General features: G+C 36.8%; 1 protein-coding gene across 1 annotated transcript in view; it reads left to right on the forward strand.

Annotated features, from left to right (window-relative positions):
• The window catches only part of DNAAF6 (dynein axonemal assembly factor 6), a 75886-nt gene extending 53035 nt beyond the window's left edge, over window positions 1-22851 (forward strand). Inside the window, exons 6-7 of the mRNA XM_054576914.1 lie at window positions 9866-9951; window positions 22700-22851. Coding sequence (XP_054432889.1) covers window positions 9866-9951; window positions 22700-22829 — 216 coding nt within the window. The 3' untranslated portion in view covers window positions 22830-22851. The remainder of the gene's footprint in view (window positions 1-9865; window positions 9952-22699) is intronic.
• Window positions 22852-23080: the final 229 nt, after the last annotated feature.

The raw sequence follows: 23080 nt of genomic DNA on the forward strand, positions 1-23080 counted from the left end.
ATATGATCAAAAACAGTTATCTGGGGAGATGGGGAGTCTGTATTAATCACTTTTAGATTATAGGAATATGATCTTTCCAGGAACCATCTTGACATAAAAACCTATCATCAAAACAAGATAAGGAAGAGGGGCTTTAAAATCCAAAATGATAACCCCATATTAATAACAACTCTCACAAAGGTTTTGGTATATTAAGCCAGGTCTGTTATAATACATAGAGGAGAATAAATGAAGGACCATTAAAATAACTTGTAAGCAATTTGACTTACCTTTACCTATCTCCAGGAAATCCCCAAAATGAATAGCCAAAGACAGAGAGAGACTGAGTGAGTAGTTTTGACTAATTGCCTGAAGACAAAATGAAAGTGGGAAGAAGAGATCTCACTAACCTTAAATTAGTAGACTTTTTTCCTGTACTAGTTATTCACAAGACCAGAAGACAGAGGTTTGAACTAAAGTTTGAACATGGATACTGTGGTAGCCGGCCTACAGGATGGCCCCCATATATTCTCACCTCCTGATATTCTTCCCTTTGTGTAGTCCCCTTTCACATTTAATAGAGCTGTCCTGAATAACCAATGGGATATTACAGGGAAAAAAGATATAATTTCTGAGGCTATGTGTAAAATGGCATTGCTTCTGCCCAGCACATTTGGGTCATTAACTCTGGGGAGAAAACTATTGTGGTGTCATAAGGACATTCAAACAGCCTAAGCCTTATGGAGACCAAGGCCTCCTACCCACAGCCATGTGAGTGAGCCATCTTGGATGCAGAACCTTTAGCCACAATAAAGCTTTCAGATATCTGCAGCAATAGCCAATATCTTGACTACAACCTCATGATAGATCTTAAGTCAGAACTACCTAGCTAAGCCACTCCCCAATTCCTAACCCACGGAAAATGTGAGATAAATGTTTATTGCTGTTTTGAGTCATAAATTCGGTGTCAGGATGGAATTTGTTTTGGATATATAACAATATGTAGCTAATAATAAATAAGGTATAAGTGACAGGACCAGAATTCAAAACCAAGTTTCTCTCCAAAGTTTGAGCTCCCAAAGGTTTGCAAGTTTCCCGATGAAATTTTTAACAGTTTTTCTTAGTTTACCTATTAAAATAATTTATTCTTTGGAATAAATTCAATTTACATCCTTTATAAAGAGACAAACATCAATACAATTAAGTGCATGGTCAGTGACATTCTATATTAACTAATATTGAACAAGTTAGGTCTTGAGTACAATTAGTTAGGAGTAAACAAATAATTATGTCTATTTTAAGGTTTTCATTAAAAGTATCTCTAAAGAAGTTTTATTTATATTTCAGGAGGATTTTTTCTATTAAGATTCTTCATTGAACCTTCATTCTTATAAGATATTAGGTACCATTCCACTTAATTTGTTCCCTCTCCCATCCTGCTTCTGAAGCCATTTTAGTATACTATTTTTTATTTCCTTAAGAGGAAAAATTAGTTGTTTCTGAATTACTCTTCACTAGAGTTACAAGTTATTTTGAGAACAACTTTGAAACTATACTCAAAAGCTGTATCTAAATTTCAAAGATGTCATAAATTTTTTCCCTTGAAAGATCTAAACTTTTGTCACTAAAGAACAAATATTTGTATCTCTTGGTCCAGGTGACATGAGTCATCCTGCAACTAAAGAACACTTAAACTCGAATGTCAGATTTGAATGTTGTTACAATAAAAATGGGCATTTGTCCAATAAAACACTCACTTACTTTGAGGTAGAGTACCTATATCTACCTCTTTGAGAAACGTTTAATTTATTTCACTTAAAATATCTCTAATTATGAACATTTAAGCTTTCAAAACATAAATTACAAGGTAATTATTTGTTTAATGAAAATATTAACCATGGGAGACACATACACACATACAAATTCTGTCCAGAAGATATCCAGCCATGTAATATGAAAAATAGACACATTTATTGAAGAAGATACAAGATAAAAGAAACATTGTACATAGGATATTGATGCCACGGTCCCCTACAAAGTAGGCACATTGGGACCTCACACAGTTCTCCCAATCACCATCAGCTGCCCTGTTGTATTTTCCTGAATCTCATCGATGGTCTGAAATCTCTTCCCTCTCAAAGGTGATTTTAGTTTGAGGAAAAGCCAGAAGTCACAGGGCACCAAATCTGGTCTGTAGAGGGGCTGAGTCACCTGGGTGATTTGATGTTTTGCCAAAAATATCTACACTAAACATGCTGCATGAGCCAGCATGTTGTGAGGAAGCTGCCAATCACCAGTTGCCCATAGCTGTGGCCTTCTGTATAATTACCGCGCACTAACCAATTGCACCACTGGAGCTCCTACTGTGGCCTTCTGAATCATCTGAATGCTTTCCATGGTGGAATGTTTAAGCTTAATCAAAATTAGATGTAATTCATTGTTCTACTCAGTTATTTTGAATGCAATGTCTAGACAGTACACATGCTCACTCAACAGCGTTTACCGCTACCACTAAGTTACATTGATGTCACCCAAACCCTTCTCATTATAGTAACAGTGGCTGGACTTTTTCTGGACAACCAGTCAAGGTAAGTGGAGTGGAATGTGCATGTGCAAATAGTGATGACTTCACTGTACCTGTCAGGGGTGGAGGGGTGCAGTAGAAGCTGTTGAGTGAGCATATGTACTGTGTGGCCATCACATTGAAAATGACTGAGCAAGTAGAGCAACAAATCTGCACTAAATTTTGTTTTAATTGTGAACATTCCTCTGCAGAAATTATTCGTATGATTCAGAAGGCCACAGCTATGAGCAATTTGTGATTGGCAGCTTCATCATGACAATGCACCCATTCATGCATCATGTCTTGTGACCATCGATCAGAATCAGGAAAATACTACAGGGCACCTGACAACGATTAGAACTGTGTGAGGTCCCAACTTGCCCATATGAAGGGGACAGTGGCATCAATGTCCTATGTACAATGTTTCTTTTATCTTGTATCTTCTTCAATAAATGTGTCTATTTTTCATATTACATGGTTTGATACCTTCTGGACAGATCTCATATATTTTTTGATGTTGGCTTTTGGCTTGTCACATATAGCTGTTATTATGTTGAGGTATGTTCACTCTATTCTCACTTTGCTGAGTGTTTTTATCATACATGAGTGCTGGATTATCAAATGTTTTTTCTGCATCTATTGATAAGACCATGAAATATTTATGCTTCATATGGTTTCTGTGGAGTATCATGTTTATTGATTCATGGTTATTGTACCACTTTGCATCCCCAGAATAAAACCTACTTGATTATGGTGTGTAAATTTTTAAATGTATTACTGGGTCTGGTTTGCTAATATGTTAGGATTTTATCATCTATGTTCATCAGGGATATTGGCCTATAATGGTATTTATCCACATCATCCAGATTGTTTAATTTGTTGGCATATATTTGTTCATAACATTTTCTTTTTAAAGTATATATTATTGATTATGCTATTACAGTTGTCCCATTTTTCTCTCTCCTTTATCCCAACTCTGCCCTGCAGCCCCCTTCCTCCACCATTCCTCCCTCTTAGTTCATGTCCAGGGGTTGTATATATAAGTTTTTTGGCTTCTCCATTTCCTATACTATTCTTAACCTCCCCGTCTATTTTGTACCTACTAATTATGATTCTAATTTCCTGTACCATTTCTCCCATTCTCCCCCCTCCCATTCCCCACTGATAACCCTCCATGTGATCTCCATTTCAGTGATTCTGTTCTTGTTCTAGTTGTTTGCTTAGTTTGTTTTTGTTTTTCTTAGGTTCAGTTGTTGATAGTTGTGAGTTTGTTGTCATTTTACTGTTCATAGTTTTGATCTTCTTCTATTTCTTAGATAGGTCCCTATAAGATTTCCTATAATAAGGGCTTGGTAATGATGAACTCCCTTAAATTGACCTTATCTGGGAAGCAGTTTATCTGCCCTTCCGTTCCAAATGATAGCTTTGAGGGATAGAGTAGTCTTGGATGTAGGTTTTTGCCTTCATGACTTCTAATACTTCTTTCCAGCCCCTTCTTGCCTGTAAGGTTTCTTTTGAGAAATCAGCTGATAGTCTTATGGAAACTCCTTTGTAGGTAACTTTCCTTTTCTCTTGCTGCTTTTAAGATTCTCTCCTTATCTTTAATCTTGGGTAATTTAATTATGATATGTCTTGACATGTTCCTCTTTGGGTCCAACTCCTTTGGGACTGTGTGAGCTTCCTGGACTTGTACGTCTTTCTCCCTCGCCAGAATGGGGAAGTTTCATTATTTTTTCAAATAAGTTTTCAATTTCTTATTCCTCCTCTTTTCCTTCTGGCACCCCTGTGATTCAGATGTTGGAATGTTTAAATTTGTCCCAGAGGTTTCTAAGACTCTCCTCATTTTTTGAATTCTTGTTTCTTCATTCTGTTCTGGTTGAATGTTTATTTCATCCTTCTTTTCCAAATCATTGATTTGAGTCTGGGTTTCCTTCTCTTCACTGTTGGTTTCCTGTATATTTTTAATTATTTCTCTTCGCATAGCCTTCACTTTTTCCTTTAGTTTGTGTCCATACTCAATCATTTCTGTAGGTATCCTGATTACCAATGCTTTGAACCCTGCATCTGATAGGTTGGCTATCTCCTCATTGCTTATTTCTTTTTATGGAGTTTTGATTTGTTCTTACATTTAGGCCATATTTCTCTGTCGCAGCACACATGTTACATTATAAAGGGTGGAGTCTTATGTATTCACCAGGGTGGGGCAACCCACTTCATTGTGTTATGGCACAGTCTTGATGAATGTTTCTTCTTTAACTCCTTGGTTTTTGGACTTCCATATGGTTGATTTTCTGGCAGTTCTGGTTGTTGGCCAGAAGTTCATATTTTCTTACAATCCCTTGTATTTCTTTGGAGTCAGTTGTTATTTCTCCTCTTTCAATTCTGATTTTATCTATTTTATTGTCTCTCTTTTTTTCTTGATGAGTTTGGTTAAAGGTTTTTCAATCTTGATTATCATTTCAAAGAGCCAGCTCTAGGATTCATTAATCTTTTGTATTTTTTAGACTCTCTTTTATTTATTTCTGCTTTGATCTTTATTATTTCCTTCAATTCACTTTGGGCTTAGTTTGCTGTTCTTTTTCTAGTTCCTATAAGTGTAAAATTAGATTGTTTATTTGAGATTTTTTCTTGTTTCTTGAAATAGGCCTATAATGCTATAAATTTCCCTATTTGAATTGCTTTCGTTGTGTTCCTTAAAGTGTGTGTTATTATGTTCTTATTTTCCTTTGTTTCAAGGTATCTTTTGATTTCTTACTTGATTTCATTGTTAACACATTCATTGTTTAATAACATATTCTTTAGCTTCCATATGTTTGTGCATTTTTCATTTTTTTCATTGTGATTTATTTCTAGTTTTATACCACTATGGTCAGAGATGATGCTTAATATGATTTCAATCTTCTTAAATTAATTGAAACTTGTTTTGTGTCCTCACATGTGGTCTATCCTAGAAAATGTTCCATTTGCCCTTGAAAAGTATGTATATTCTGCTGCTTTGGGCTGGAGATACCAATTAAACCAATCTGGTCTAGTATGTCATTTAAGGCTGCTGTTTCTTATTGATTTTCTCTCTGGAAGACCTATCTATTGATGTCTATGTGGTTTTAAAATTCCTTACTATAACTGTATTATTGCCAATGTCCCCCTTTATGTCCATCAAGATTTGTTTTATATATTTTAGTGCTCCTGTTTTGGGTACATAAATGTTTATGAGGGTTATATCCTCTTGTTGGATTGCTCCCTTTATCAATCTTACTATAGGATTTTTTTTGCTCAATCCCTCCGCCCCTCCACCCAGCACCCACCCTCTACCCTACAACAGCTGTCAGCCAGCTCTCTCTATGAATCTCTCTCCATTTAATGATGCAAGTATTGCTATCCCAGCTTTTTTTTCCTTTTCCACTTGCATAATGTATCATTTTCCATCATTTACTTTAAGTCTGTTTGTATCTTTCATTCTGATGTGCATCTGTTTTAGACTGCAAATATATGGGTTGTGTTTTCTTATCCATTCTACTTCCCTATGTCTTTTGATTGGAGCATTTAAGACATTTACATGTAAAATGATTATTTATAGATACATATTTATTGCCATTTTATTATTTTAAAATTTTTCTTCTGTTTCCCCTCCTTCTCTCACTCCTCCTACTTCCCCCCTCCTCCTCCTATTTTCTTCATCAAGAAAACCCTTTAACATTTTATATAATACTGGTTTGGTAGCAACAAACTCCTTTAGCTTTTTGTTCTCTGGGAAGCTCTTTATCTGTCCTTCAATTTCAAATATTAGCATTGCTGAGCAAAGTAGTCTGGGTTGTAGGTCCTCAATTTTCATCACTTTGAGTATCATGCCAATCTCTATCAGCCTGAAATGCTTCTGTTGAGAAATCAGCTGACTGTTTATGGAAGCTCCTTTGTAGGTAACTAACTGTCTTTCTCTGTGGCATTTAAGCTTCTTTGTCTTTAATTTTTGCCATTTTAGTAATGGTGTGTCTTGGTGTGGGCCTCTTTTGGTTTATCTTATTTGGGACTCCCAGGATTCTTGGACTGGTATTTTTTTCTTCCCCATGTTAGGGAAGTTTTTGTCATTTTTTTCTTCTATAATATATTCTTGATACCATGCTCACTCTCTTCTCTTTCTGGTACCCTTATGATGTTGATGTTATGCTTCATGTTGTTTCAAAGTTCTCTTAAACTATCCTTATTTTTTTAATTCCTTTTTCAATTTTGCTCTTCTGATTGGGTGTTTTCTGCTACCTTGTCTTCCAAATTTCTGATTTGATCCTCTGCTTCATTCAACCTGCTGTTTATTCCCTTCATTGCAGATATTGTATTCTTCATTTCTGACTGGTTCTTTTTTGTTAGTTTGTTTCTATGGTTTTTTTAATGCTTGCTCTATTTTTATTTAAGTCTTCACTAAGTTCCTTGAGCAACCTTATAACCATTTTTTTTTAACTTCATATCTGGTAAATTGCTTGCCTCCATTTTATTTAGCTCTTTTTCTGGAGATTTATCCTGTTCTTTCATTTGGGGCCTATTTCTATGTATCACCATGTTGGCTGCCTCTTTGTGTGTGTTTCTATGTGTTAGGTAGACCTTCTATAACTCCTAGTCTTGGTAGGGTGGCCTTATGTAGTAGGAACCCTGTGAGACCCAATGGTGTAGTATTCTTGATCACCTAATCTGGGTGCTCCAGGAATGTCCCTTGTGTGGGTTATATGGGCCCTTCTGTTGTAAACAAGTCTTGATTACTATTGCCCTGTTTATATATCGGGTCAACCCTCAGGCTGGCTTACTGTGAGTATTGACCAAAACCATGGTGTATGAGCTGCTGTGTAGGTGCTGAACACATGGAGCAGAATTCATCTCATCAGGGTCTCATGCCTGCCATGATTGTCCTGTGGATATGCCACTTGTGAAGCTAATTGGATCCTCCTCTGATGTTGTCTGAAGTTGGCCACTGGTTGTATTGATTCTAGAGCCTCCGGCAGGGGGACTGTGGTACTGGCCAGTAGCTGACTCTGCCTGTGACTGGCCCTAGCAACCTGTTTGGAGCTACAAAATGTTCCAGTTTGTGGCTGCCTCCTCCGGGCCTAGTTGTGTGCAGGAAGGACCAAGCTCTGCACAAAGGCTAGTTTTTATTATCACTGGGCCCAGGGACAGGTGAAGGTCAATGGAAGTTCCAAAGCATCCTGAGATCTGCTTCTGGATGCCTCCACATGCCAACTGCTTGATAGCCTCAGTCACTGAAAGAGCCTCTCACTGTACTCAACTTGTATGAGGAAAGTTCTCAATGAGTAACCAGGTAGGGGTGATTATTGTTCATTAGATTGATAAAGGTTCAAACTCAGTTCCCATGCTGGGTCTGAGGCCACTCAGAAAATGTCCCAGGGTATACCAAATCTAGCTGCCACCCACTGGGTGCTCACAGACATTTGTGATGGGGACTGTTCTCAGGCAGTCATCAGGGTGAGGCAGCAGAGTTTATCAAGCACAAGCAAAGATTTGGCCATGTGAAAGGAGGGCTCTGTACCAGTTGGACGCGTGAGGGAAGAATGACCCCCATCCAAGAACCATACCTCTCAGTCTGTCCAAGATTCTGCCACAGCCTGAGCTCAACAGGGGAGGCGAATGGGGAGTGTGGAGGGTGGGGCATGAGGAGTGCAGAGGATGCGGCTAGTGGATCTCCTGTGAGGAGAATAGGAGATTATATATATATATATATATATATATATATATATGGTATATATATATGGTATATATATTAGATATATATATGTATATTAGATATAGTAGATATAGATATAGATATAGATAGTAAGACCTCTGTAGTCCTATCTACCTATATTTTTTATATACAGATTTAATAAAGTAAGCTAACTCACCGACATGCATGGGTACATAGTTTATATTGCAAAAATACTGTTGCCTACTTTAAGCTTTTTATAGGGAATTCCATTTTCCCCATTAGTTATTTGATATACATTGCCTTCAAAACCTTTGGCTTTTTATCCTTGCCATCTGAGCTCTGAAATTACCAGATGTCCACTATTTCACGTCTTTTAGCTCATTTTAGATAGAGCTTCATAATTTACCTTAAGCTTAGGTTGTTTTTCTTTGTTTTTGGAAACCATATGTCATGACATCTCAGATAGGCAGACAGATAAATAGATAATCAACTTCTATCAAAAAGAGAATTAATTAAATTAGAGGGCAGAGACCTTGTATTGTGATAAAATACACCTAATATAAAATTTGCCTTTAGTGACATTTAGTACATTCACAATGTTGTGCAGCTATCACCAATATGTAATCCCAGAACATATTGATCAGCCCAAAGAAGTCTATACTCATTTAAAAGTCACTCCTCTTTCTCCCTAGCATCTTGCAGCCACCCTCTGTCTTCAGCCTCTTTGGATTTGCCTATTTGGGATATTTCACATAAAAGTACTACAATAGGTGGCTTTTCGTGCCTGGCTTCTTTCAGTTAGTTTGATGTTTTCAAGGTTCATCCATGTAATAGTGCTTCATTCCTTTTTATGGCTGAATAATATTCCATTAATCCACATTTGGGTTATCCATTCACCAATGTATATGCATTTGGGCCATTTTTATCTTTTGGCTATTGTAAATACTGCTTTTGTGAACAAAAACATTATATGCATGTTTTTGTTTGAATACCTGCTTTTAATGCTCTTGAGTATATATCAAGGAGTGTAATTGCTGATTCATGTGGTAATTGAAATGAGACATTTTCAAGTGAAATCTTACAAAACTAATAAATATTCCCATTTTATGTGGAGGGGTCATATTCTTATTCCTCTTATGTTAACAAACTTTCTGGGCTCCTGTAATTCTCTAGGAAATGTGGTATGGGAGTTTATAACAGGAGACTACCAGATGGCATCATCAACCTATACCTAACATGAGAACTAAGCTCTTTTTTTATATAAGGGACCACTCAATACAAAGGCAGTTGAAGGTCTTCAACTTTAGCACATATACTGGAATGTAGGTTCAGGCAAAGAAGGTTATAGGCAAGTAACTAAAATGTTTCTATATAGCTTTGCAGTCAGGTAGATCTTAGTCAAATTACGACCTATTGCCTTTGGGTCACTCACTAAATTTCCCTGTATTTCAGTTTCTCCATCTGTAAAATGGAGGTAGCGATATCTGCTTCTCAAGATTGTTATGAGGAAAAAGCATAACTTGGCACATAGTTGGCACTTCATAAATATTAGTTCTCATTCCCCTTTACTTTCTTATACTCTCCCAATTACATGTTCTTCAAGACAACAGCATTTTTCTTCTTATTTTCTCTTTCAGGTTAAAATTAAACTGCCAAATACAAACTCTTCTGAAATTAAAATTAATGTCCAGGAAATGATCCTTGACCTTTGTACTCCTGATAAGTGAGTAAAACTTAGAACTAGAACACTGTATTATAATATTAATGAATCTTTAGTCAATATTCTTTTTAAAAATGTACATGGTTATTTTGTATCACTCCTGAAGACTGAAGAAAAGTTAAAAAGAAAGATAATCATTCAGATTTTTGGTCTACATAATATAAACAAAAATGTATTTGGAAATAACTAGATTTTTTTTCTACTGTGCATTTGTACATTTAGAGTAGGTTGATATCACCAAAATACAGTCCTTGACATTCACATCAGTTGGATTATCTGTAAGGAAAAATAACTAGAGGTGAAAATACCTTAAGTTGTAAGTCTTGCATATGTTTTTTTTTTTTACACAGTGATGGCATAAGGGAAGCAATATCTAAACATTTTAGATATAGTTGGGGTACTAAGATTAAATTATTTTCATATAAAAGTCAACAAAAATTCTTGTCATCAGTTACTTAAAACAAAAATTCTAAGAGCTAATTTATCATTAGATCCTCGAGTTGTGAGAATACATTTTAAAATAATACATATGATATGAAACTTCAAGATGGCAGAGTAGAGAGTAGAAGTCACACTGCCGAGTAGCCGGCAAGGGTTGGTGAGTGTGTGTGTGGACCCGCGCGGGTTGGCGAGGGCTCGAGCAGGCTGGCAAGGCCTCCCACAGGTTGGCACCGATGGGGCCTGCCAGGGAGTGCGCAGATCAGCGAGGGCAGGTGTAAATCAACTTGCGCAGGCCCATGAGTGCAGAACAGTCAGCAGAAATAGTAGATCTGGGGCCGAAGGGGTCACAGAGCAGCCCAGAGTCCCTGGAGGAGAGACCGGAGATAAGATTAACCGGAAAGTCCTGGAGCTGACTTCCTCCCATTTCCATAGTCTCCATTTGGCGAGGGCAGGCAACGCATCTGAAGACCCAAAAGTGGGGAAAGCACACAATAGAAGACCCTAAATTTACCAGTGCCAGGGTGCCCGATGGCCTGGGGGGCCAGAGGAGTATGCAAGGTCATGAAGAAGGCCCCTGGGCTGGGGCAACCAGCGCAAGCCCCGGGACGGGGATCCTGCTGGACCAGGGAGTGTGATCAAGGAGCCCGCGTGAGAGTGCAGAGCCATCCACAGAAATAGTGCCTGGCCGAAGGGGTCACAAAGCTGCCCAAAGCAGGACTCAGGCACAGACAGTAGACTCCTGGAAGGCTGAAACAAATAACACAAGGTAATATAGGATCAACAACTGACATCATCAGAGGTAGGCCCAGAAAGAAAAGTAAAGGAATAAATAAATAGATAGATAGATAGATAGATAGATAGATAGATAGATAGATAAATAAATTTGCCTACTACCATAGAAGTTCAATTCACAAAGTCAGGAAATCTAGATGGCCCAACTGAACCAGAAGCATGCATGCATACATAAATAAATAAATAAATAACAGACTCTCACAAAAATGGGAAGAAAAAGAAGTTCCCCCCAAATGAGTGGAAAAGGGGACTCCCCACAGAGAGAGCTAAATGAAATAGAGGCAAGGGAATATCAGATATTGAATTCAAAACAATGGTTCTAAGGAAGCTCAACAAGCTCAGCCCGCTTAAAGATAACTATGAGAAACTGCAGAAAAACTATCAGGATCTTCCAACAAACTATATCAACCTGGAAAACGACATAGAAACTATCAAGAAGACACAAGAGGATAAGAAGAATACCATTTCTGAATTGAAGAACACAGTAGAAGGAATCCAAAGCAGGCTGGATGAACCGAAGGATCTAATCAGTGAGATGGAAGATAAGGTAGAAAAAAGCCCCCAGAAAGAACAAGGAATGGAAAACAGACTCAAAAAGAATGGAGAGGCATTTAGGGAAATGCAGGACAACGTGAAACGCAATAAAATCCATATAATAGGGATACTAGATGGAGAAGAGGAGCAAGGGATAGAGAACCTCCTCGAAAAAGTAGTATTGGAAAATTTCCCTAACTTGAGGAGAGAAAAGGTATCATGGATCCAAGAGGCACGGAGGGCCCCACACAAGAGGGACCCAAGGAAGTCCACTCCAAGACATATCATCATTAAAATGGCAACTATCAAAGACAAAGAGAGAATCCTCAAGGCAGCAAGGGAGAAGGAGAAAGTAACATACAAGGGGGCCCCAATGCAGATAGGAGCTGACTTCTCAACAGAAACACTACAAGCCAGAAGGGAAAGGCAACAAATATTCCAAGTCATGAAAAGCTAAGGCCTACAACAAAGGCTGCTCTACCCAGCTAGGCTCTCAATTAAAATAGAAGGGGAAATACAGAATTTCCCAGACAAGAGAAGGCTAAAAGAATACATCTCTACCAAACCAGCACTCCAAGATATGCTAAGGGGACTGGCTTGAGAAGATGAAGGAAAAGAATGAGAGAGAGAGGAACACAGTTACAAAGAGAAAAGATGAGTAAGTTTCTATCAGTAATATCTCTCAATGTGAATAGACTAAATGCCCCAATCAAAAGACACAGGGTAGCTGAATGGATAAGAAAACATGACCCACACATATGCTGCCTACAAGAGACCTACCTCAGAGCAAGAGACCTACACAGATTGAAAATAATGGATGGAAAAAAATATTCCAAGCAAATGGGCATGAGAAAAATGCCGGGGTTGCCATACTTGTATCAGACAAAGTAGATTTCAAAACAAAGGCCATAAAGAGAGACCCAGAGGGGCACTTTATCATGCTTAAAGGAAGAATCTATCAAGAAGACATCAACATTGTAAACTTATATGCTCCCAGTATAGGAGCCCCCAAGTTTATAAGGAAATTGTTGGACGACTTCAAAAAAGATATAGACAGCAACACACTGATAGTAGGGGATTTCAACACCCCACTGTCAAAAATGGACAGATCTTCCAAAGAAAACATTAATAAAGATATTGTGCAGCTGAAAGACACACTGAATCAAAGAGACTTAACTGACATATATAGAACCTTACATCCCAAAGAAAAAATATACACATTCTTTCCAAATACTCATGGCAGTTTTTCAAAGATAGACCACATGATAGAACAACCTCAGCAAATTCAGGAAAAATGAAATAATACCAAATTTTTCTCAGACCACAAGGGCTTGAAACTGGAAATCAGCCTCAGGGAAAAACTTCAAAACTTTGCAAACTCATGGAGACTGAGCAGGAGACAATTAAACAATGAATGGGTCAAAAATGAGATAAGAGAAGAAATAAAAAAAAATTCTGGATACAAATGAAAATGAACAGACAATAGTCCAAAACCTATAGGACACAGCAAAGGCAGTCCTGAGAGGGGATTTCATAACAATACAGGCTTACCTAAAAAAAGATAGAAACATTTGAAATAAAAGGCCTGACACAACAACTTCAAGAAGTGGAGAAACAAGAACAAAGAAATCCCAGAGGAAGTAGAAAGAAGGAAATAGTGAAGATTAGAGCAGAACTGAATGACATAGAGACGAAAAGAACAATTCAGAGGATCAACCAATCCAGAAGCTGGTTCTTTGAAAAGATAAATAAAATAGACAAGCCTTTAAACAGACTCATCAAGAAAAAAAGGAACAGGACCCAAATTAATAATATGAGAATTGAAAGAGGGGAAATAACCACTGATACGACAGAAATACAAAGGATTGTCAGAAACTACTATGAACAATTATATGCCAAGAAATTTGAAAACCTCGATGAAATGGACAAATTTCTAGAAAAGTATAATCTTCCAACACTGAAGGAGGAAGAAACAGAAAGCTTGAACAGACTGATAACACCTGGGGAAATTGAAGCTGTAATAAAGAAACTCCCGGCACAGAAAAGCCCAGGGCCAAATGGTTTCCCAGGAGAATTTTACAAAACATTTAAGGAAGAGTTAACCCCTGTCATTGTCAGACTATTCCAAAAAATCCAAGAGGAGGGAAGACTCCCAGACTCTTTCTATGAGGGCAGCATCACCCTAATTCTAAAACCAGATTAAGACCCTACAAGGAAAGAAAACTACAGGCTAATTTCACTGATGAATATAGATGCTAAAATCCTCAACAAAATATTGGCAAACCGCATCCAGCAATACATTAAAAAGATTGTCCACCATATCAAGTAGGATTCATCCCAAGGATGCAGGGATGGTTCAATATACGCAAGTCAATAAACGTAAAAAGTCACATAAATAAAAGAAAAGACAAAAACCACATGATCATCTCGATAGATGCAGAAAAAGCATTCGATAAGGTACAGCACCCATTTATGATCAAAACACTCAGCAAAATGGGAATAAATGGGGCATTCCTCAATGTATTAAAGGCCATAAATGAAAATCTACAGCCAACATCATACTCAACGGGCAAAAACTGAAAGCTTTCCCACTAAGATCAGGAAAACGACAAGGATGTCTGCTTTCACCGCTTCTTTTCAACATCATATTGGAGTCCTAGCCACTATGGTCAGAAAAGAAAAAGAAATAAAAGGCATCCAAATAGGAAAGGAGGAAGGAAAGCCATCATTATTTGTAGATGACATGATAGTGCACATAGAAAACCCTGTAGACTCTACCAAAAATCTCTTCAACCTAATACGTGAATTTGGCAAAACAGCAGGATACAAAGTCAATATTCGGAGATCAAAGGCATTTTTGTACACCAACATTGAAATAGAAGAAGTAGAAATCAGAAAAAAATACCATGGAATATAGCAAGAAGAAAAATAAAGTCCCTAGGAATAAATTTAACCAAAGATGTAAAAGACCTGTACGCAGAAAACTATACAACATTGAAGAAAGAAATTAAGGAAGACACAAATAAATGGAAGCATATACCGTGCTCATGGACTGGAAGAATTAATATCATCAATATATCCATAGTACCCAAAGCAGTTTATAGATTCAACGCAATCCCTATTAAAATACCAATGACATATTTCACAGAAATAGAACAGACATTTCAAAAATTTATATGGAAACATAAACGACCCCAAATATCCACAGCAATTTTGAGAAAGAAAAACAAAGTAGGCGAGATCAGAATACTGGACATCAAACTATACTACAAAGCCGCTATACACAAAACAATCTGGTACTGGCACAAGAACAGATCCATTGACCAGTGGAACAGAATAGAAAGCCCAGAAATAAGCCCAGATCTGTATGGGCATCTAATATTTGACAAAGGGGGCAGAAGCATAAAATGGAGCAATAATAGCCTCTTCAACCAATGCGGTTGGAAGAGCTGGATGGCTCCATGCAAAAATTGAGTTTTGATCATCAGCTGACACCATACACAAAGATAAACTCAAGGTGGATAAAAGACTTAAATATACGTCGCAACACCATAAAAGTCCTAAAGGAGAACATTGGCAGGAAACTCTCATATATCCCATGCAGCAATATTTTCACTGATAGGTCTCCTAAAGCAAGGGACATAAAGGAAAGAATAAACAAGTGGGACCTCATCAAAATAAGAAACTGCTGCACGGCTCAAGAAAACATCAGCAAAATGAAAGGGGAGCTGGCCGTATGGGAAAATATATTCGCTAATGATACGTCATATAGAGATTTGATCTCCCAGATATATAAAGAACTCACTTGACTCCACTCCAAGAAGACAAATGATCCAATCAAAAAATGGGCAAAGGACCTGGGCAGACGCTTTTCCAAGGAGGGGGTACAGAGGGCTCAGAGACATTTGGAAGGATGCTTGGCATCACTAGCCATCAGAGAAATGCAGATCAAAACCACCATGAGGTACCACCTCATACCCGTCAGAATGGCCATCATAAACAGATCATCAAACAACAGGTGCTGGCGAGGCTGTGGAGAAAAGGGAACCCTAGTACACTGTTCTTGGGCATATAGACTTGTGTGGCCATTGTGGAAAGCAGTGTGGAATTTCCTCAAAAAGCTGAAAATGGAACTGCCTTTTGATCCAGTGATTCCCCCGCTGGGACTATACCCTAAGCATCCCAAAACGCCAATTCAAAAGAACCTATGCACCCCAGTGTTCATTGCAGCACAATTTACAATAGCCAAGTGCTGGAAGCAACCTAAATGCCCATCAGTAGATGATTGGATCAAGAAATTATGGTACATTTACACAATGGAACACTACGCAGCAGAAAGAAAAAAAGAACTACTACACTTCGCGACAGCATGGATGGAACTCAAGAGCATTATGCTAAGCAAAATAAGCCAGGGGGCCAAAGAGAAATACCATATGATCTCACCTATAAGTGCATCCTAACCAACAATATCAAGATGCCAGGAAAATAAGACCAGCAACTCTGAAAGGAAAGGAAACCAACAGAGACATAGAGGGGGTGGGGGACAAGGAAGGGAAGGGGAAAGTCAAGGAACATAAAGCAAGGACTCACGGACAAAACCAAAGGGGAAGATTTGAGTGAGGAAAGGAGGGAGGGAGGGAGGGGGCAAGGGAAAGTGGTGGGGGGGTAGGCAGAGAGAAACATATTTGAAAAAATCAATTTATAAAGAAAAGAAAACATTCAAAGAGCAAGGTTCAAAGGATCGAATCATCAACTTGATTGTAATCTCAGGTCTATTCTCCCCCAAAGGCAAGCTGTTTATTTGATCTGAAGTAAAGTCAGAGCATGAGAATCTCTCCTCTACTTTAAAAGCTTCCAGCTTTTGAGCCTTCCTACAATGCTAATGAGAGCAGTTTCTCCAGAGTCTGGTTCAACCCAGTCATGATAGGTCCATAACAGAAGATTCAAATTTTTCTATAAATGTGTTTGATGTGATATAAAAGTGGGCTTCGTCCTATGTTTTTGTTCTGAGAGAAAGGCCTGTCACCTTGAAGAAAACAGCAAGCTGGAGGGTTATCCAGGTGGTACTTTGCCAAATGATCAGTAATCAAGAGGGCTGGATAGAATACATCTCCATTTTGCGTTTGTTCAGTGTTTTCCAAATTTTAGATCATTTGAAAATATATAATTAACTGTTATCGTTACAACTACGTGGGGTGACAATCAAAAGCATTCTATCAACTGAATTATTATTCCAAATAATTTACCCAAAGTAAAACAGTAAATAATAGAGCTGGGAGTTAAACACGAGTCTCTTAAACTCTGGTTCTAACATTCTTTCTATTCACTGACACTGACTTTTGAAAGGACAGATATTCAAAAATACCTCTACCTGTACTAGTGTGAATGTTCAGATCCCTCAAGCCATGTAGAAAGGAAGAATGAATGCTCGGCAGAGCGGCCTTTGCTGGCTGATACTAAATTGGTTTTTGAGGGGGTAAGCAAAACAAAGGAAGGGCAGTTTATAATTAAAAGGCAGCTTCCAGGAGGCAGTTCACTGTTTCCTTCTGCTGAATAGGCCAGGGAGAGGGTGGCATGAGTGAGGAGCCAGGGCAACAGGGAACGCTCGCTAAACTCCCAGATTAAAGAGGATCAGTGGTACTGTGGCAGTAACAGGTGGATTTAATAGTAACCTCTCACTGCTAGAAGAGGGCATTTTGCCTTTTACCCAACACATTTTAGATGTAGAATTTAATTAAATGTATAATTTTAGATGTATATTTCAGATGTAGAATTTAGATTGAATATACTATTGAGTTAAATATGATACTTTTGAAGAAACTCAATGTTTGATTCTTTATAATACATCTGTATGTCTCAAGTACACACAGTCAAGGACACCTTAATTTTTGGGCCCAAACACCTACATTTCGGTATGAGGAACATACTACCTAGCAGGAATTCATAAAGCTCTAAAATAATCTAAGACCTTATAAATGACTCTTAATCTTGTAAGATATGGGAAGCTAGGGGATTTATGCTAACTAATGCCTCCTTAGTCACATCTTTTGAAATATTCCCATCTACCGCATGGACTGTGAATTTGAATCTCTGAGGCTCAACAGCGTTCACTTCTATCTGCATCTACACAACTACTAACTCAGGGAAAGTTCTCTGGAGTATTTTCTATATAAAAATCTCATAAAAACATAATTCATAATTTAATACTATTTGATTTCTGTGCAAATATTATATTGAGTTTGCATCTTTAAAGATGAGAGCCATAACATCTTAACATTAAATGAGTATTTAAACAATATAATTCGCCCCTGAAAAGAAAATATTTCCTATGCTAAGAGAAATTACCTTTTTTTTTTAAATGTTTAGGCATATAAGTAGTAACAAGTAAATCAATCTCAAATAAAGGAAAATTGGGGAAAAAAAACTTAAGTTAGTAAGAGTCATTCTTTCCACCACTTAAAACAAGCTAGCAAATAAATAAACAATACTTCCTTTTGAAAGCAAAAAAAGAAAGAAAGAAAGAAAGAAGATACCAATGGGGTTGGCAGGGAGGAAGGAAAGGGGGTAGCAGGGAAGTGAAGGGGAAGGGTCAGATCAAGGAACAGGTGTGAAGGACACATGGACGAAGACAAGGTAGAGAAGGATTAAGGGGAGAAGGTGGGGGAGGGGAGGGCAGGGGAAAGTAGTAGCGGGTAAATGGAGACAAATGTATTTGAAAATTTTTATAAAAGTAAAAGAAATTTAAAAAGAAATAAAAATAAAATAATACATATGATACAGATGATAATGTAATGATTCAATTAAATACCTTGAGATTTTCAAAATAGTCTTTTTATTACACAATTTCAAATCATGTTCCAAAAATGGAGTACACAAAATAAAAAATGATATAAAATGTTTATCCTGAAACCTGTATGAATCAGTCCTGTTTCTCAAAATCAACTCTATAAAGAATGAATCAATGGATCCTGGTGTGGGTTAGTTAAGATATCTAAATATCTCACTGCTTTGTTCACTTTCATCTGGATATATAGCAGTGAGCACACTTTGGTTGACTGCAGTGGTTCTTTCTCTATAATTCATCAACATTTTAAACCGGGTTTCAGGAGCAGTCAACTGCTGGCACGTTCTCTTCTTCTTATTATCAGTACCTATAATTCTACCTTGTTGATCTTAGAGCTTCAACAAATAAAAAGTAGATCCCTCATACAAAATACTTATATATATATACGTATATATATGTATATATATACGTATATATACATATATATACACACACACACAACACAATGTATACACATAGCTTAACCTTGATTTCTACAGTATATGCATTTAATGCAAATGATCTTCAGATGAATACCAAATAAGAAAATAAAATATTTTGTCATTACTTATATAGTAATTTCAAACTGTATCCTTATGATTACCCCGTGTTATAAAGTTTATATTCAGTATTCCTACCATTCACTTCAAGGAGTGTTGTGATTTTTTCATTGCATATTATATACACATTTATTATTTTTTTAATTAAAGGTTTTATTTATTTTTAGAGACGGGAAGAGAGGGAGAGAAACATTAATGTGTGAGTGCATTTTGTGTGCCCCCTGCTGGGAACCTGGCCTGCAACCCAGGCATGTGCCCTACACTGGGAATCGAACCGCGTCCCTTTGTTTCACAGGGTGGCGCTCAATCCACTGAGCCACACCAGCTAGGGCTATATACACATTTATTCTTGCACCCAACCTTTGCAAGGAAAGTCAGTAAAATGGATAATCTTCCATGATATTTGTGTAGTTGTTAAAGTACACACATATCTACACACCATGGAGTTAATATCTGTTCCCCTAGCAGTTCTCACTGTCCCCATCAATCCTAGACAGCTGTTCTGGGTGCTGTCATTCTAGATATCTATCAGAGCTCACTAAATGGAAGACTCACACACAGATACTTTTCCACATAGAACGTGGGCTGCATTAGGTCATTTGGATCATACTGTACTCCTATATTAAATGATCAGCTCAGAGAGATAGTGTCTCTTAAGGGAAAAAAAATCATTAAGATAGAAGGCAGAAGACAGAACTAAGGTTTTTATCTCTTTTCTTAAATGCTGGAGCCCTCTTTGGGGTTATACTATTCACTGGAATTGTATTATTGGAAATGTGTCTTGTTTTTTAGTTTATTTATGTTCACATCTACTTTCTTTAGTTTCTGACTTTGACACACTGTAAAACTATGTTTACTTGCTTCAAGAAAGATAAGAGAGGATATTTTGTTCATAAGGCAGAGAACAAGTGAATTAACTTTCACTGAATTGGCTACTAATATCAGTCAAATGATACTCAATTACATTGTAATTATAAATAATACCCAGATATTTAGCATTGTTCAACCAACAGAAAAAAAAAGTTTATTTAATCCAGTTTCTTAAAAACTGGCTGTTTTGGCATGTAGATTCCCAACATAAAGAACATATAAAGAAGGAAAGATGGGGAAATTGGATAATTTCCCAGAATCTTCTGCCTTTGTCTTCACATGGGGTTTCATTATTTTTTAAGTAAATTCTAAGAATATCAGAAATGAATTCCTTGAATGTGATAATTAAAACATATTCTGAAGACAAATGTAACTTAATTTTGGTTGAGTGCTGCTTTAGATTATTCTTACCTTTGCTGTGCACCTTTAATTCTATTAATTGTGTGTTGACTGATGTTCAATGACATTGATACCTAAAAAAATAGTTTTTTAAATGTAATAGTGAATTGTAGCTTAGTAGCTATTTCTGCACTTTCTTTAAAAATAGTTGTGGGGACTGATTGAGGGATTGAGGAGTGGGTGAGGCAGGGGAGAACAATGCGGGGAAAACAGGGATAACTGCAATTGAATGACAATTACAAAAATAGTTGTGTCTCTGGTAGGAAACCTTAAAAAGATCATGTATGTTTTTAACCCAGATATATAAATTAAATCATTTATTAACCACATAAAGTAAAAATTGCATTATGTAAATATGCACAGAGCAACACTGTCCCTTATTTAAATCTCTTGCAAACAACATTAACTGCATTCTCCAATATAAATGTAATCATGCAAATCTTTAAAGTTCATTGTACAGACAATTCTTTTATTTTCTTATATTATTGTTTACATTTAAATAATTTCTAATGAAAATTGGCACTGGACAAACATTTGATCAGTGTCTAAACTGTAGTTTCTTAAAAAACAAATATCAATGTAAAGGCTGGGGGATTTGGGTTTAAATGTTTATTCATATTTTATAGTACTGATTTGTAGTAGTTATTCAAATATCATTTTGTGGTGGTCAGTTTGCTTTTTATTCAATTATTTATTCACTCAATATTTATAAAGTCTTCTGCTAGACACTGGGGTGGGGGGACAAGAAGATAAGACACATTCCTGTACTTCAATGAATTGTACATAGTAAGTATTGGTACAATTTTACTTTGTTTAAATATAAATCTCACTTTAGATAGCAGATGGTAAAACAGACTAGACAAAAGTACTTTCCTCCTCCTAAGAGCCTGAATAAGTTGCACAGTTTGTATTGTTCAAAATTTTAGTATGTGAAGCTATACTACTAAGGACTAGACAGAAATGCAAGGATAGATGGATCATCCCAGTGGTCACTGCCTCTTTTGAAGTTATCTTTCTCTGGACAGAGAAATAAATGCACATTATCATTGGAACTCCTTGTTCAGCTAATTTATAGTTGTCTCTGAGTGTAGTGAAGCTACCACCACTGAGCTTTGCTTTTTAAAAAAGTGAATATATTCTCATTTGTAGAATAAGGGATAAAGCAAATCTAACTCTAGCATGACCTATACTGTTCACAACTTTTACAAGATGGACTCTAAATGTTTCTGCACCTATTTTTTTGATAATAAATATTATAGGCTACATTAAAATACATTGTGATTTCACTACTTAAAGTGGAGGCAGCTGTTTCTCCTACCCCAAATATCTGGAATAGAATAAGAGCCACAGAAAATTTCTCTTTCAGGTCCTGTAGATGTGTAGATAAATACAAAACTTTCACTGAGTTCAATGTCCTGAACTTAGGTCTGCAAAAAACCAGTTGATTTTCGAGGGTTTTGTTTTCAAATACTAATTCTTTATACAAGTATTCAATAAGTACCCTTTAAAAATACCAGATTCCTTTAATGATTTAGAATCTTATACCTTGCAAAAGAGCTTTTCTGTCCACTTTTTATAGAGATACTTAAGCATTATCTATTGAGAATGAGAGGTAAGCATTTCATGCATTTAATTTTCTTCGGGTACCAGCATGTGACAACCCCATGCATAATTCAGATTCATACTACTATGACAGAATTATGTATGTCACATCCCAGCAATTCATCTAAAGCATGAAGCTATCCAGCAACTGAGCCATCAACTGCAAAATAAACCAGCAATCCCTCACAGGGAATTTTTGTTAATGTACAGTAGAAAGAATCAGAAGCAAGCAAAGGAAAGCACTTTCATTGATCTGGTATTGAAATCATTGCAGGCTTGAGTTTTCACAACTACACCTGCAGTAGAGACAGGCTAAAGTTGTGTTAGCAAAGTTCTTGTAGAACCATTCCAATTTTCAGATTTTTCATGCACACTTATATGTGGCTGGCAACAGATCTGTCCAACTAACTGAAAGTTGCAATGATTCTATTTCTATGCGTATAAACAAAGCCTGAGACTATGTTTACATAATACAAAATGAGGTCAATTTAGAATAAAAGAAGGAGAAGTTAAAACCACTGCTTTGATTTTTAAGGCCAAAACACTGGTATACAATTTATGTTACTTAAGTATACTTTTGATCCACTACTTATACTGCCTAAATAGTTGGGGGGGGTTGGCTTCTAATGCTCTGATGGTATATATTGCTTTCCATTGTCTTATTAAATGTAATATCTTCTTGATATCACTTTAGGAAGCTGATTCTATGTTTTTGTTTTGTTTCATCTAGGAAACTGTTGCTGAACCTTCCCCATCCTGTGGATTGCAACAGCGCCAAAGCTTTCTATATCCTGGAAACTGAAACTCTTGAAGTTACTGTAAATTTAAAGAGAGAGTTGGATTTTGTTAATTTTTTCTGAAACTGCATGAATAAGGGAGAAACATGGCAAAATAGCCCTGATAAAACTTTTAAGACTGGTTACTGTTTTCTTTCTTCTCTATTATTCTGACATACTTCAGAAAGGGCCTAAATTCAATTATACTGATATTATGATCATTTACAGTCATTTCTGTTACTCTAGTAGAGAATGTTGTTTTCTCATACTAATAAGCTATTCTATTTTTATAATAATAGGTGGATAGAATTTACGGGCTAACCACTAGATTACTG

This window comes from Pteronotus mesoamericanus, unplaced genomic scaffold (genome assembly GCF_021234165.1).
Source record: "Pteronotus mesoamericanus isolate MK-2021 breed Mesoamerican mustached bat unplaced genomic scaffold, CSHL_Meso_final contig_37, whole genome shotgun sequence".
Lineage (NCBI taxonomy): Eukaryota > Metazoa > Chordata > Mammalia > Chiroptera > Mormoopidae > Pteronotus > Pteronotus mesoamericanus.